A 14,992-nucleotide genomic window follows, 5' to 3' on the forward strand; every position below is an offset into this window, starting at 1 on the left:
ATTTATTATTAATAATGTTTTATTATTATTATGAAAATTATTATTAATAATAATATTATTATTATTTTTACTACAACGTAATTATTATTATTATTAACATTATTATAATTAATATTTTTATTATTATTAATGTTATTTTTTTATTGTAATTATTATTATTATTAATTAGTAAATTAATAGAACTAAAAAATTATTTTTATTATGATAATCATACTGTATTTATAATAATAATAATTATTATATTTCTATAAACATAATAATAATAATAATATTATTATTATTATTATTATTATTATATTACTATGTAATAATTATTATTTGTATTATTATTATTAGTTTTATCAAAATCGAATATCATTTTTATAATGGTATTATTATTGTAATTACACACATTTTAATTTTATTTACTACCAATCTTATCTCAATTCTTTATTTATTGGTTGTTTATTTATTAATCTACGGAGTATTATTTAAATTCAATAAATAGTTAAAAAATTAATAAAATTTAAAATATTTTTTTTAACGAAGAAATTATATAAATTTAAAATTTAATAAGAGGATAAAATTTTAAAAACAAAATAAGATATTAAAATTTGTATTTCTTTACATATATATATATATATATAGTTGTATTATTATTATTATTATTATTATTATTGCGGTATTCATATTGTTATTATTAGCAGTATGGTGAGACAAAAACATCTTATTTTCATTTAATACAGGATCATATATCATTTACTTATATTTTTATTTATTTTATTATTGATTTATCTTTAAATCTTTGAACTTAAAAAGTAGTTAATAAAATCAATAAATTAATAGAACTGAAAAATGTTTTTTTATTATGATAATTATATTGCATTTATAATAATAATAATGATTATTATATTATAGTAGTATTATTATTGTTATCGTTATTATTATTATTATCATTCTGAGATATTATTATATTAATAATAATAATATTATTATTGTTGTTATTAGTATTTTTATCACTGCGGGATATTATTATAGTGATATTATAATAATAATAATAATTATTATTATTATTATTGTTATATTTAGACACACATTTTACTTTTGTTTATTACGTAAATATGTCTCAATTATTTTCAATTTTTATTTATTTTATTGTTCATTTATCTATACATTTGAGTATTATTTGAATTCAAATAAGTAGTTACAAAATAATAAAATAATAAAATTGAAAATAATATTTTATTATGAAAAAATATTTAAATTGAAAAAATAATAATTAAGAAGATAAAATTCTAAAAACAAAAAGAAGACAAGATGTATATAAATTTACATATATGTAATTGTTGTATTATTATTATTATCATTACTATCATGGGATATTATTATATCGGTATTATTATTATAAGTAGTATAGTGTAACACACATTTTAGTTTTATTTAATATGTGATCATATCTTAATTACTTGTATCTTTACTTTGTTTTGTTGTTGATTTATCGTTAAGTATTTGACATTTCAAGAACGTTTTATAATAGTATTTGACTTTACATTAAAGTGAAATATGTCAAATAGTATAAACAACTTACATACAATTCTGAAATGCGTATCAAACATCAAATAAGCCTAACAAAATTTGAATAAAAGGATTAAATCTACGTATTTCGAAAGATGAAGGACTAAATTAGTCCAAAATTTCAAAATGGACTAATTTCAAAGTTTACTTAAAGTTAAGGGACTAAAAACATATTTAACCCAAAAAAATACAACACTTCGGTTTAAAGTATTTGAAATAACTCCTCTATATTCAAATTATCATTATGAATTTGGTACTTATAAGAAAAAACATACAATGAAAAATTGGCACTAGTAGTAGGAGCAGCATATATAATGTATTAACAACTATATTAACAAATAAAGAACTGTTTTTAATACAGTGCAGCATGAATATGTGTGCCTAGACTCATTTATATACAGAGAATTATTACCGGATAAAAAGAGGGATTATGCACTTACTAAGTTACTATATACAATGCCTTTGTTGGTAAACTGTGAAGGTCGTTTCCAGTGCTCTATGGGACGTCCACGTTCTAACAGAGCAAAATATTCCATCGTTCTTTAAGTGCCTCATAAGCCTTAGGACAAGGTATAGCCAACAACCCCCGCTTTCCATCAATACAAGTTTCAGTTGCTAGGCCCAACCTTAATAATGTATTAAGTGCCTTGTCAATTGGCATTTCAACCTGCCAATTATGCAATGATTATGATCAGCAGCACTAACAAACTATAATATAGAGAGCAGACACCGCTCCCCCCCCGCCCCCAAAAAAAAATTATATCTATATATACATCACCTCACCTTTACTTTAAACACTTCATACAAGAATCTCTCACATTTTTCTCCAACAGTTTGCTGAGAAATAACCTGGAGCCAAGAATGTTACACATGATTTATGTTTCACTTGGAATGCTATATCATAAAATGGATTTGCAGACAACTGAAGGCAGAGTAACTCAATTAGGAGGAATAATTGACAAACCTGCCCCTTCTCTGCATTGAGCAGGATGGCATAAGCCAAAACAGCTTCCTTGTACTGCAAAAGTGTACATGTAAAGTTTAGGTAGATTGACATCAATGAAGATCAGAATACGTAACAACGAGGTTGTAAAGAAGAAACCCTATTCTGGAAGAGCAGTCCCCCATTTTACAATATAGATACCGTGCATAACCCTGTCCACTTAGTATCACTGGAGCTACTGTTCAGGAGTTCGATTTCACAACATAAACCACAAAATACATTCATAATTGCTTATTTACAAAAAAATTGAATTAATTCTACCAAGTTCTTCGTGATCTGATTTTCATATTTTCAAATTTACCATTAAATGATTCTAAGATGTTCTCCAGGCCAGTTGATGCAAGAAATTTACATTATGATTAGTTGATGCAAGAACATTCACATGATTCAATAGTTTACAAAGAGATTATACCTTAAATTTGTCATAGAAAATCGTTCAAAACCTTCAAATAACTTTATTAAAACCAAAAACATTGAGCACCACTTCATCAAATAATAAATCAGTAGTATTCATCTTTTCAATGTAACCCACAGGGTGCACAAAAAGCACAACAAAGGAAGTTTCTCACTTGCTGCTGTTCAGAGGCGTCTAGAAGAAAATGCACTGAGCCAAAGCCACTTGCCAATGTTTTTTCATTGAGTGTCTTGTTAACTAACAGCTGCAATATAACATTCATGACAATTCAGATATTTTCCTTTCCACAAAATGATATAGAAAGATTTGTGCTTTCACAATGTTCTACCATAATCTCTGATAGCACAGGAGAACGTCAATTACCTGATACCGATCCCATGTCTGTTTGTAACCAAGGACCACACGACTCCCATATATTATTAGAGCACTTATGGCAACAACATCAAGTAAAATTGCTGATCTGAAAAAAATCAAAGTAAATAAATATTGATTACCAACAGTTTTCAAATGGTGTAACTTCTAAGCTGGAAAGTTACTGGTGGAACGTAGAAATGAGTTGTTTCTATATCATAAAGAATTCATTATATAGGGGGAGAGATCAAACTACACAACTTTTACCAAATGTAGTACCATTCAATATCTTTTGAATGGATTATGTTTTATTTAGAACTTACCGTTCGATTGAAAGCTTTTATCACATAGATCACATATATACAAAATTTTATATTAATATAACATTATTTGTCCCTTTCATATATATATATATATATATATATATATATTACACATGCATATATATACGGACGTGCGCACACACACTTTTCAAAATATACTAAAATAAGAATCATTTAATCACCTTATTATTATTATTAATATTTAATTCTAACAAAATAATGATATGAAATCGTAATTGAATGGTTGGATCTTACTCACCTTAAAGACAATAGTTTTGTGAGTTTTTCTAGTTATATATTGTTCATCTTACTCATCCTCATCCTATGTGGGACTTTTAGTTCACCTTGAATTCCTAACCGTTTGTTTGATAATATTTTTCTGAACAACTGCTAAAAGGGAAAATACACACACACAAGACTATGTGAGACGCTCCCACTTTGTCAAGGAAAAAAAGCAAAGCATCTGTAGCATGAGAGATAGTTAAGCTTAACTATGGAGAACTTAGAACTATAATTAAAAATAACCTTAAATGTTTAGGAACATTATCTTATGAGAGCATGAAACTGAAATGTACATACGGGGAAGATAAGACATTCTCAAATTTGTAGTTTATGAAGTATGCCGAAAGTCCCAAAATTGTGGCAACATCCAAGCGCACCTGTAAGTTTACATTTAACAGTTACATGGGTAAACAAATTAATAGAAAGATACTGTAAATAAAAGGTTTAGAGATAATTTATGTGTCTATCTTCACCATGAAACCAAGGTACATTATTATATCAGATGGGCTACTATCAAGCTTATAAGGAGATAAAAACAAATAAATTTCTAAACATTAGCTACAAATAAAATCCTGTAAAGGGGAACATTATTCTCCTAATAATTACAACAAATACACAACTAGTCACCCATTATTTTCTAAATTATCATGATCCCTTGATTTCAGAACCATTTGAACTAAATTCAACACTCATCCTCAAGCTAGTGAATAGATGCCAATCGTTAATTGAATTAAATTCTGACTGAAGTAATGACTTTGTTAACATATTAGCCTCTTGTGACTTGGTTGGCACATAGTGTAGGCTGAAAGTTCCACATTCAATTTCTGACTTTATGAAGTTGTGGTCCATCCTCACATGTTTCATCCTATCATGATGAATATGATTATGAACTATGCTAATAGTTTGTTTACTATCACTGTACAACTATATGGAGTTCAAGTGGAATAAATAGGTCTTGTATTGTAGCAACGACTATCTCCTTACTTCTTCATGTCACATTTCCCCACACTTTTTTGCACTACCCTGTAGTTGGCTTTCCATCTTCTATTAAAACCTGCCTAATCTACATTAGCAAAACATTCAATCATCCAACAATCTTTCTTTTGGAATAGTGGACTGTTCCTAGGAGTCCCCTTTAGGCAGCAAAGAATCTAGTTTACAGATTCAAAGAATGCGAAAACTGACTCACTGCACTTGCTCTATGAGGAATGTCTAGTCTACTGAGAGATGTAAATCAATTTTCCTATCAAGAACTGGTAGGATTCCTTCTTCAAAGGAGAATCTTCTTCATTTAAGTTTATTTTCCAATTTCTGTCCAGAGGCATTCCAGCAATCTTTCACCCCAACTTCCCAATCTCCTTTAGAAGATCAAGGATATATTTCCTTTGAGAAATGAAAATACCTTTCTAACTCCTTGCTATTTTCATTCCTAAACAATGTTTCAAGTGTCCAAGGTCCTTTACTTTACAAATAGACACTAATTACTCTTTATTTTTGGGATTATCATAATCCCTTGAACTCAACCATTTAAACTATATCCAACATACACCTTTACAATCTTCCCATTATTATTAAATTCATGTCAGGAAGAATGGAAGCTTTATTTATCCGGTGCACTAGTCTCAACCAAAGATACATTAAGGAAGTTTGAATACTAACACCATGAAAGTTGCGCCAAACACATATATCATTTCTGATTAAAAAGGTTTGGTTGTTTATAACTGGATTACCTAGACACAAATTGGTCAAATTAGGCGAGACTGATTTAAAAAACATTTGTGTTGGACATAGCAAATTATTGGGGTAAAAAATATTTTCAATATCTCCATAGGAATTAGGGAAAATATATTTAGAATCTTGCTAATTTATTTCAGCATATTTTTATTTCCTTTTTAGAGGTTTTGATTATGAAGAATAGAGATCATGAGAATATAATTTATGTGATTGATATCAATAAAATAATTCTTCATTTTCTTACATATTTCAAGTTGATACCAAGGTCTATCTTAGCAAGGTTTGTTGGCCTACCATGTCACCTGCTATTAGGCCTCTATTGAACCACTAAAAAATATTTAGTCTCATGCTCGAGATGAACATGACTCATGGCCTTATCTTTTCAGTCAACGTATGATCTTCAATACACCTTTCAAACCAAGGACATCGAGTGTGAGAATCGAAAGGGGCCTAATAGTGGGTGGCTCAATAGGTCAAAATCTCCACTAGAATAAACTCTAAATGACTCTATACCAAATTAAGGCAGTGGAATTTAAGGTTAACTCAACTTCAAAAAACCAGCTCAGTAAGGTGAGGTTTGTCACTACTTATATATTATAATTTAGCTTTATCCCTAGTTGATGTGGGATCTCTAATAGTTTGCATTAGCAGAAATTATTAATAAAGAGAGGAAGCTCAAATTACATCACAATTCAACATATACAAAATAAGAATATAAAATACTTAACACACAACATGTAACTTCAAATGAGTTTAAAACTAATTCTGAAATGAAGAGCAAGAATGTTAGCAGATTTCTTACTGTGTCTATGATACGGAATGATAGCTTTTTGTCAGGGAATATTACCTGCAAATAAATTCAAAATCTTTTGAAGTATTACACATAGAAATAGAAGGTTACAACAGGAACAACATTAAGAAGGGTCTTCTCATTTGGGACCTGTCAATCCCTGTAGGGGCAAAATCATTACCGCTAAATCTGGAATAGGAATTCTTTCATAGATCTTTAACTGCAATGACGAAACGTCAGCTTTATTGTTACCATTTGTTTCTCCAACTTCCTTGGTATATAGTAGAATTAATTCTTCAAATGCTGGCTCCTATTTTCAGAACATGTAAGATTTGGATCAATTTTTCTAGTATAATCAACAGATAAAAAATCAATGCCCAAAGAACTTTATTAACTCTTACAGCTAGGAACATAAACTCAATACCAGACTAAAAAGGTGAAAAATAATGTCAACCATCAGGAAAATCATGATACTGCTATATTTATAACTAATAATAGATGTGTAATCTATCTCCAATCCTTTTAGAAAAATGATGCAGAAGGAATGAAATCTTGAAGACATGAAGGTCACAAATATAAGGCATGTCCTCAAATGATACACATAGGTCAAGTAAGAATGGCTCTCCTAAATACATATTCGTGCAGCACTACAAAAAATTGTAGGTAACGGGGAATACCTGCAGGACTGACTGTGAGAAAAGTATGGAAATGGAAGTTTTCAACGTTTTCCAAGGATCATTTCCACAGTATTTCCTTGTTGCAGGTCTCCATATATCATTAAGTGATATCCTTGATAAAAAAGTAGGCCTGGAAGGAGACATCTTTTGATTGGTCATATCAAACAATGATGCTTCAATTTAGTTTATCCTAAATTAAACTAGCAAACTGAACATTGATTTAGAACAATTATTCCTGAATTGTTGAACTAAGACAGACATTTAAAATAAACTACCCACTACAAAGTGAGTTAGCGTATAAACAAGGTCAAAAAGCAGGTAGCTCAGTTGGACCTGCCCAAGTTTGTAGTATTATGGTGTGATAAGTTTTTACTATGAAGGAGTTATGATGATGATGATGATGATGACATCACATCAATTTATGTTAGGATACTGTTTGAACTTAAACTTAACTGCAAGGTATAAAGCACCAAACCTTCTACAAAGAACCAACTATGTCCGTGAAATGGAACAGGCAGAAACTTGGCACCGCCAATTTCTACACAAAATATATTAAACTAGAATATGTAGGAGGTTTTTCAATTCGTTAAAGAGATTCTTTATATAAAAGATGAATGAGAAACACTCTTCTAAAAAAACAAAAGTATTTATAATATGAAAAAGTAATATAAATAGTACTTTTATTATTTGTTTATTTATTTTGAATGTGAAATATTATTTCTATCCAGCACTGTGCCCTTATTGTTTAGATTTTGCTATGCCATCATCACTGCTATCAATAATATCAGTTCCAAGTTGATGAGAATGGGTAGCATATGCACATGGAAAGAGAAGTAATTAAATCCTTCAATTTTTACATGGTCCGATCATAAAGACTGCTCTTTAAAGAAGTAAAAGGAACCCTTGGTGGCGCCTGATTCAACCAACTTAGGTTCAAGCAAGATGGTGCCCTATTAAGGCAATTACATAGCAGTCAAGTATGAATATGCTTTTCCATATTTAATGGAGACAAGTTTCAGCTATTTATTTCAGTTGTTTAGTTTCCTTTTAACTTTTGTTATAATGTCTCCATATCTTTGACATGCTCACTGCATTAATTAGGAACCTGCCCGTTAAAGACGTTGACAAAATATTTTTTTTCCTTTCTCTATCTTATAATTATGGCACAAATCTTGGATATAAATTGTTTGCGATATTATTCATAGAGAAGAAATTGCTCTTAAATAGAATACAAAGACTTGATAATAACTGAATATCCTAATTTATGATGGATACAGTCTATCCCTACAATTCAGGATCAATGATCCTACACAATAAATTTAAAATAAATTGTCAGCTTATTTATGTAATTAAGACTGAACAAGTAAATATAAACTGCATCATAAATCAAGGGATTCTATATCCATAGTATTTATAGCCCGGATTTAAGTTAGATTAAGCATAACGCTACTTTGCCAATATATCGGGAAAGCCTATGTACTCCAAAGTCAAGAGTTCAATGAATTCAATTATTTTAAAGTTGTTACTAGTTAGTTAATTGGTTTCTCACAAGAATATCTGGTTTATCAAAGGTCTTTCCTTCGTGGCACCTTATTCTATTCATGTAAGACTTGTTGAGATTTGAGAGTTCCTTAATCTAATTTTGAGCAAGTATCTAGTCCTAGAAAAGTCACCTATGGAGTTCATATCAATCTATTTTTTTATGATAAGTGGAGCAACTAGCAGATTGTAATAAAAAAGATTACTTGTGGAGCAAACCTAGGAACTAGCAACTGATTGTAATAAAATGATGATTTGTGGAGCAAACCTAAGGTGAGGTTCAGGAGTATTATTGTCATTGTGAACTTCAAAAGGAGTTTCTGGCAAAGGGGGGATAAGTCCTATCTTAGAAAGCATTCTCCTCAGGAGCCTTCCACGAGGACCAACTGGTGACAATATCCCTTCATATCGAGCTACTGCCCTCTGAGCTGCCAGCCAAATAGGAAGTTCTGCATTTGGTTCTTGATTTATACCTATATGCTCATCTGAAGCAGGGTCATTATAAAGTAGTGATTTCTGAAATACTGACAATTCCTTTAGCCAAAGCCTTAATCTTTCTGTCCAGTTTTGTATTTCATGGGGACTGCCATTTTCGTAAAGCTGCAGAGAGGAAGAAAAATGTTATATTCTTATACCTAAACTTCAGGTGCAAATTTTGAAGATAATGTTGACCAGATAGATATAGTCATCATCTCATTCATAACCCTAAACATGACCATACTTAACCAGAGACATTACTTAAGCAGCCACAAGGCATGCTTTATAGATAGATCGGTCTCAAGAATTAAATTGATTGAACCCATTTCACAGATGAACCATGTCAAAATATTTTATATTTTGCTCATAAAAAGTTTAGAGAAAATTATTTATAGCTCTCATAAACATAAAAGGAAACAGTGAACCTTAGAAAATGCAAGAACTTCTATTCTATCCTGAAAATGAAAACTGTTGCATGCATACATGGAGAATGAAAACTGTTGTATCTCTGCACACAAATAGAAAAGAGGTAAATGAAGGAACTACCACAGAAATTTAACCTCACTGATCCAGGAGCCAAGTTTTGTTAGTGGTTTTGATATAACAAAGAAGGTTCCTCGCAGAATCTTAGACTGTAAGTAATCAAGTTTTTCAACAATTAACAAGCCCTTCTGCTTCTCAGTTGCATAACCACGCCTGCAATAAAAAAGTATAAAACAATTTTATTAAATAACACAAGAAATATGTTAATTTATATATTTTGCATTACTTAAGTTCACTTCCACCAAAAGAGATATTAATCCTTCCATCTACAAGGCTACCCAAACCAAAAGCTCTACAAAAGATGACAAATAAACTTATATTTGTAAGTATTGTCCAAACTCGTCTCAGTGTTGACATGAAATACCCAAAATGACTAGCATGGGTTTGAGCATAGGTATTAGGTAATACTCAGATTTTTTAAATCATGTATGGGGATGGGTACATATATATTCACCCTCTCCCCGTTCTCATAAACATTCTCATTTTAAATTACAAAAACACTCTTGGTTCATTTGGTACTCAATTTTGAAATTTATGCAATTATAATTTCTTCGTTCTTATTTATCGATGTAGAGAAGAACATTCGTCTTTTTGGCATTGTATTATTGATAACATGTTTCCTTTCATATAGTCAAATATAAAAAGCAAAGATAAGTATAAGTTTTTTACTTCGGGGACAAGGACAATATAGTTAAACCAACACCCGCTCCATCCCATTGTCATCCATAAACTTTAGTGACCAATTGGAAACAGATAATAGGGAATATGCACTCAAAAATAATCACAAAATAATAATAATAATAATAATTTTTTCATAAGTCAACTACCTCAAAAGCTTAAGGTATTTGTAGAAAACACATGAATGTTTTATATTATATTTCTAACACAGCTCTTCATGCTAGGGCCCTTTGATCTTGGAGAAAAAACAATAAAAAAATTGCAACAATCAACCCTTGACTTGGGATTCTAAAGAAGACGAGAAGAGTGGAAGGTAAATCTATTATTTAGCTCATCAGGAATCAATCATACAGAAGGAAATTCAGTTAATTGTTTGAAGCATTTATTTTGAAACTATCATTTAAAAATCCCTAGCATTATATAGCCATACTTGATATAACCCTTTTATAAGCTATAAAATGATAAATATGCACATAAAATATTAAAAATTAATTTTTTTAAAATTTGATACAAAATTCAATGTGAAATTTGTTAATTACCTAAATATTATGGCATTAGACTCATATGCTCTTTTCCAATCAACATATATTGGCAAGGTAAGGAGATAATCTGTGTTCAATGCAGACGTTAACATCAGGTCCCTAGCTGATAGTTCTTCAAATTGTGCATTTGAAAGAAGCTTCATGAAAGCATGTTGAAAACGAGTACCAATTGTGACCCTGTCAGCAAATTTGGAATAGTGCGTCAATCACCATTTTGAACAAAATGCAAACAAAGCTACAGAGAAAGGAAATGAAAAGATGTAAAGAACAATTCTCAAATAGATATCTACTTTTGTTTAAAGATACCTAGCCTGGCCTTTAAGATTACCTCATTAAGTTTATTTATTATAGAAAAAGAATATGTTAAAACATACTTCTATTCTTCTCAAGTTCGTATTTGTCCTTCTGTTCATGAAATTTCTGATTTAGTCTGCCAAGGAAGGACCTAAGCACGTAGTTAGAAATTAGAATGAACATTTTAGGGGGAAAAAATAGGATTCGAAAAATGAAAATTAAGCCATTTGAGAGATGCCAAGTACTCATCCTTTCCAACCTGTGATCCTCCTAAGAGGTTTCATCATCATTAATGATGCCTGTACTCTGTAATTTTAAACTGTACAAATGAGCATAATGATAATGGCGTGTGTGTTGAGACAAACCTGGAGCCACTATCATAATCTTTCTTGGTAGCTGCAATGTCGAGAGATCGTAAAAGAGCGGTGAGGTCCAAAGCAGGGTAAGGGAACACAGACTGCTGGTCGTCATAGAGGTTGGCGTCTTCCTGAATTGCAATATTGTCATTGTCATCAATAAGCGTGTCTGAATCCTTGGTATTCACATTGGGTACATTCACCAGTTGTGTCAGTGAACTGTGTGTTTGGAGTGGATTGGCAAGTTGATAATCGGAACGCATCTCCTCTAAAATGCTTTTGTGCTCAGCGTGAAGTATGGAGTCTAAGCATCTGTTGACAATTAAAGTGTGAAGAAACACAGAACATGTTTCACTCCGCTGGCTCTCCAGTTGAGAATGAAGTGAGACGCATGCAGAAGCAGATAGATACAAAGACAAGGATGCCATAGAAGTGATGTGTTCTGAGACTTACGAGGTGAGAAGGCGAAAGTGATGGGCATCATCTTGGGATTGGTTAAACATGATAGAGAGGATGGCATCCACGAGCTGGGACTTGGAAACAGGGATGTGTTTCTGCCTTGGCACTCCTATTTTCGAAATTCCCTCTTCTTCGTCTCCATCATCATCCCCTCCGACACTGGGATTCCTACTTATACTTGTATGGTAGTTCTGTTGTTGATACTGGTATTGTGAGGATGGTTCCACCACGGACATTTCCTGAAGCAGTGAACAAGGAACCCTCTGCCTCGCGAAGATACCATGTGTTTGTGAAAAAGCAAACAGGGATTGGGATTGTGAAATTGGCACAACACCCAAACTGTGCCAACAATATGACATCTGCTCTCAATTTTACTCAGACTATTCTCTTCTGATCAGCACCAGCGCTCGCTCACCCACACCGCTCCACTTCCACTTACAACAACACCATTGCAAAGCGGTATCCTCTATTGTATGGTTCTAAAAATTACACACACCCCACCCCAAACTCGTATCAAATCCATAAAAACTGTGTATTATCAAATACTACTTAAAATATTTTCCTTTCATCGATTAATTTGTTTTTACTACAAATTAAAATAATTGAAAATTCGTAAAATATTTAATTTGTAATTTATTCTCGGTCCTGTGAAACTTCTGAATAGTGAGGTGGTTTCGAATTATTATAAAAGTCAAACATGATTTTTGAATGTAAAATTTAAAAGTTATTTTTCTTAAATCTAATTTTTGGATTGTATAATTTAAAAATTATTTATCTTCTGAATTTTATAATTTATAAGTTTTTTTGTATTATACAATCTAAAAGTGTTTTTAAGAAAAAAAAATATATTCAAAATTATAATTTAAAAATTACTTTTGACTTTTGTATAATTTTTAGTTTCTAAATTGTATAAATAAATAACATATAATCTGAAAAGGACGAATTGAAAAAAAAATATATGCTAGGAAAAAGGTTTTGAAGGTGCAAAATTGGACTCCAACTTTCTTGTAAGGTCCACTTTTCTCCTAATAGAAATTTAAAGAGAAAAGTTATCTCAAAGACAATAAACTATAAACTATTCAGAAAGTAGAAGTTTAAGTGAATAAATTATGTAACACAATAATGAACTTAAATAGCCTTGGAATTTGAATCTTGGCCTTCTTTCAGCTGTGATAGTTGACTAGCACCTTATACACAGAAGAAAATGTTTGGAAATAATTATTATTTTTTGTATTGTCCAACATTTTTGTCAAGGCCATAAATAAAAAAGTCGAAGTTTGGAAATAAATATTCAGATATTCATACAGGCTTTGAACACAAAAAGTTGATAATAAACCACCCAGTTATACGTTCGACACCGTCAGCACGAATGTCTGCATGCATCTACATGCAATGATAGTTATTAATCGCCCAACGTATACGTCGTCCGTTGCTCAGTGCCAGCGTCTGCATGCAGTTTGTGTTATCTCATGCAAACCCTTCTTAGTTTATGTATCTCAGCGTCCATATGCATTCAAGAAATTAAATTTTTCCTTTCATCTTCTTTTCTTATTCTTTCTCTTTCCTTATGCATCGGTTTCTTTCTCCATATCTCATAATCATTTTTGGTACGTCATAATTGGTGTTTCATGGTTTCTAAGACTTCTAAGATGGTATTGTTAGCATAGGCCATTTTAGGAGTAGCTTTGTTCGCATATAATACATCTCTTGTAAGATTGTACACAATCTCATTGTTAGGAATTCAAGTGTGAGTCTAAATCTCACATTGATCAGAAATGAGAAAGTAGAGCACCATATAAGGATTAAGGCCCATAAACTCATTGCTTTAAGGTTTTGGGTTGAGAGTGGTGTCAATACCTTATGTGATTGGGCTCAGGTCTCATTGGTGTTGTGTCTCCCCAGTGATACTCCTTTATAAACCTAACAAGTGGTATCAGAGTCGATGTCTTATGTAGTCTTATGTATCTGATACCCACGAGGCTTGGAAATGATACAATAATATGGTTGTTTCATGGGCTTGTCAATTCAATCTCACATTCCATTCATCATAGTATATTGTTGATGGAAGCCTTATTATATTGGGATTAGGCCCACCTAGGTATGGTACATGAATAGTAGTATAAATAACATGATTCACAAAATGCATTATTATGTTTTTTCGATAACATTTATTGTTATCTGACGCACTAGGCTAACTTGGGAGTCGAAATGTCTTTTGCAAACACATCCCGACCCACCCATATTGACAAGGATGAGTACCCTTGAAATCCAAGGACAAGCACCCTTGAAGCTTGGGACACTTGAAGTATTTATATTCTTCAGAGGATATATTTTGGGTCTGTAAGAACAATTGACGTCCATCGTGGTTATTACAATGAAAATAAAAAATTTTGTAGTAAAAAAATGTTATGATTGACCAAGCAATTCAGTAGACATACTTTGCTGAAAAACCTACAAACAATTACAATTTCTAAAAGACGCAATGGTTACGAGCCAATATACGACTTTTCTGGAAGAAGAGTATCCATGAAGGGATACATTGACCTACGTACCACCTTTGGAGAGGGAAATATAACCAAGACCATATCCACCCGGTATTTAGTGATTGGCGCACACACATCCTATAACATCCTCATAGGTCAACCTTGGTTGAATCTGCAGTCGTAGTCTCCACCCTCCACCCAACCCCTCCTCCCCCATCTCGTTATGAAGTTCTCATCAGCATTAAGGGATATAATCACAGTCCATGGAAACCAAAAGATGGCACGAGAATGTTACATAACTAGCTATTGGGATGTAGTTATGTAGGAGCAACATTCAACCGACGAAGAACACCCATGGTGAACTTGTCAAAAGGAAGTCGAACATAAAGCTGAAGGAAAAAACACATGTATACATAGAAGAACTCATCCTTATCTCCCTCATGGTCACGACACACATTATGTATACCACTCACCCTATTAAGGGCCACAATG

General features: G+C 31.6%; 1 protein-coding gene across 1 annotated transcript; it reads right to left on the reverse strand.

The window, feature by feature from the left end:
- Positions 1–1,851: 1,851 nt before the first annotated feature.
- LOC114185935 lies at positions 1,852–12,522 on the reverse strand. Its single transcript, XM_028073902.1, has 14 exons — positions 12,012–12,522; positions 11,568–11,870; positions 10,906–11,085; positions 9,706–9,841; positions 8,937–9,268; positions 7,130–7,259; positions 6,634–6,762; positions 6,465–6,509; positions 4,226–4,305; positions 3,336–3,432; positions 3,127–3,216; positions 2,519–2,572; positions 2,338–2,403; positions 1,852–2,221 (listed from the first exon to the last, which is right to left on the reverse strand). Exons 1-14 carry the CDS (start codon positions 12,374–12,376, stop codon positions 2,069–2,071), a joined length of 2,160 nt encoding a protein of 719 aa, XP_027929703.1. The 5' UTR covers positions 12,377–12,522; the 3' UTR covers positions 1,852–2,068.
- Positions 12,523–14,992: the final 2,470 nt, after the last annotated feature.

This window comes from Vigna unguiculata, chromosome 5 (genome assembly GCF_004118075.2).
Source record: "Vigna unguiculata cultivar IT97K-499-35 chromosome 5, ASM411807v1, whole genome shotgun sequence".
Lineage (NCBI taxonomy): Eukaryota > Viridiplantae > Streptophyta > Magnoliopsida > Fabales > Fabaceae > Vigna > Vigna unguiculata.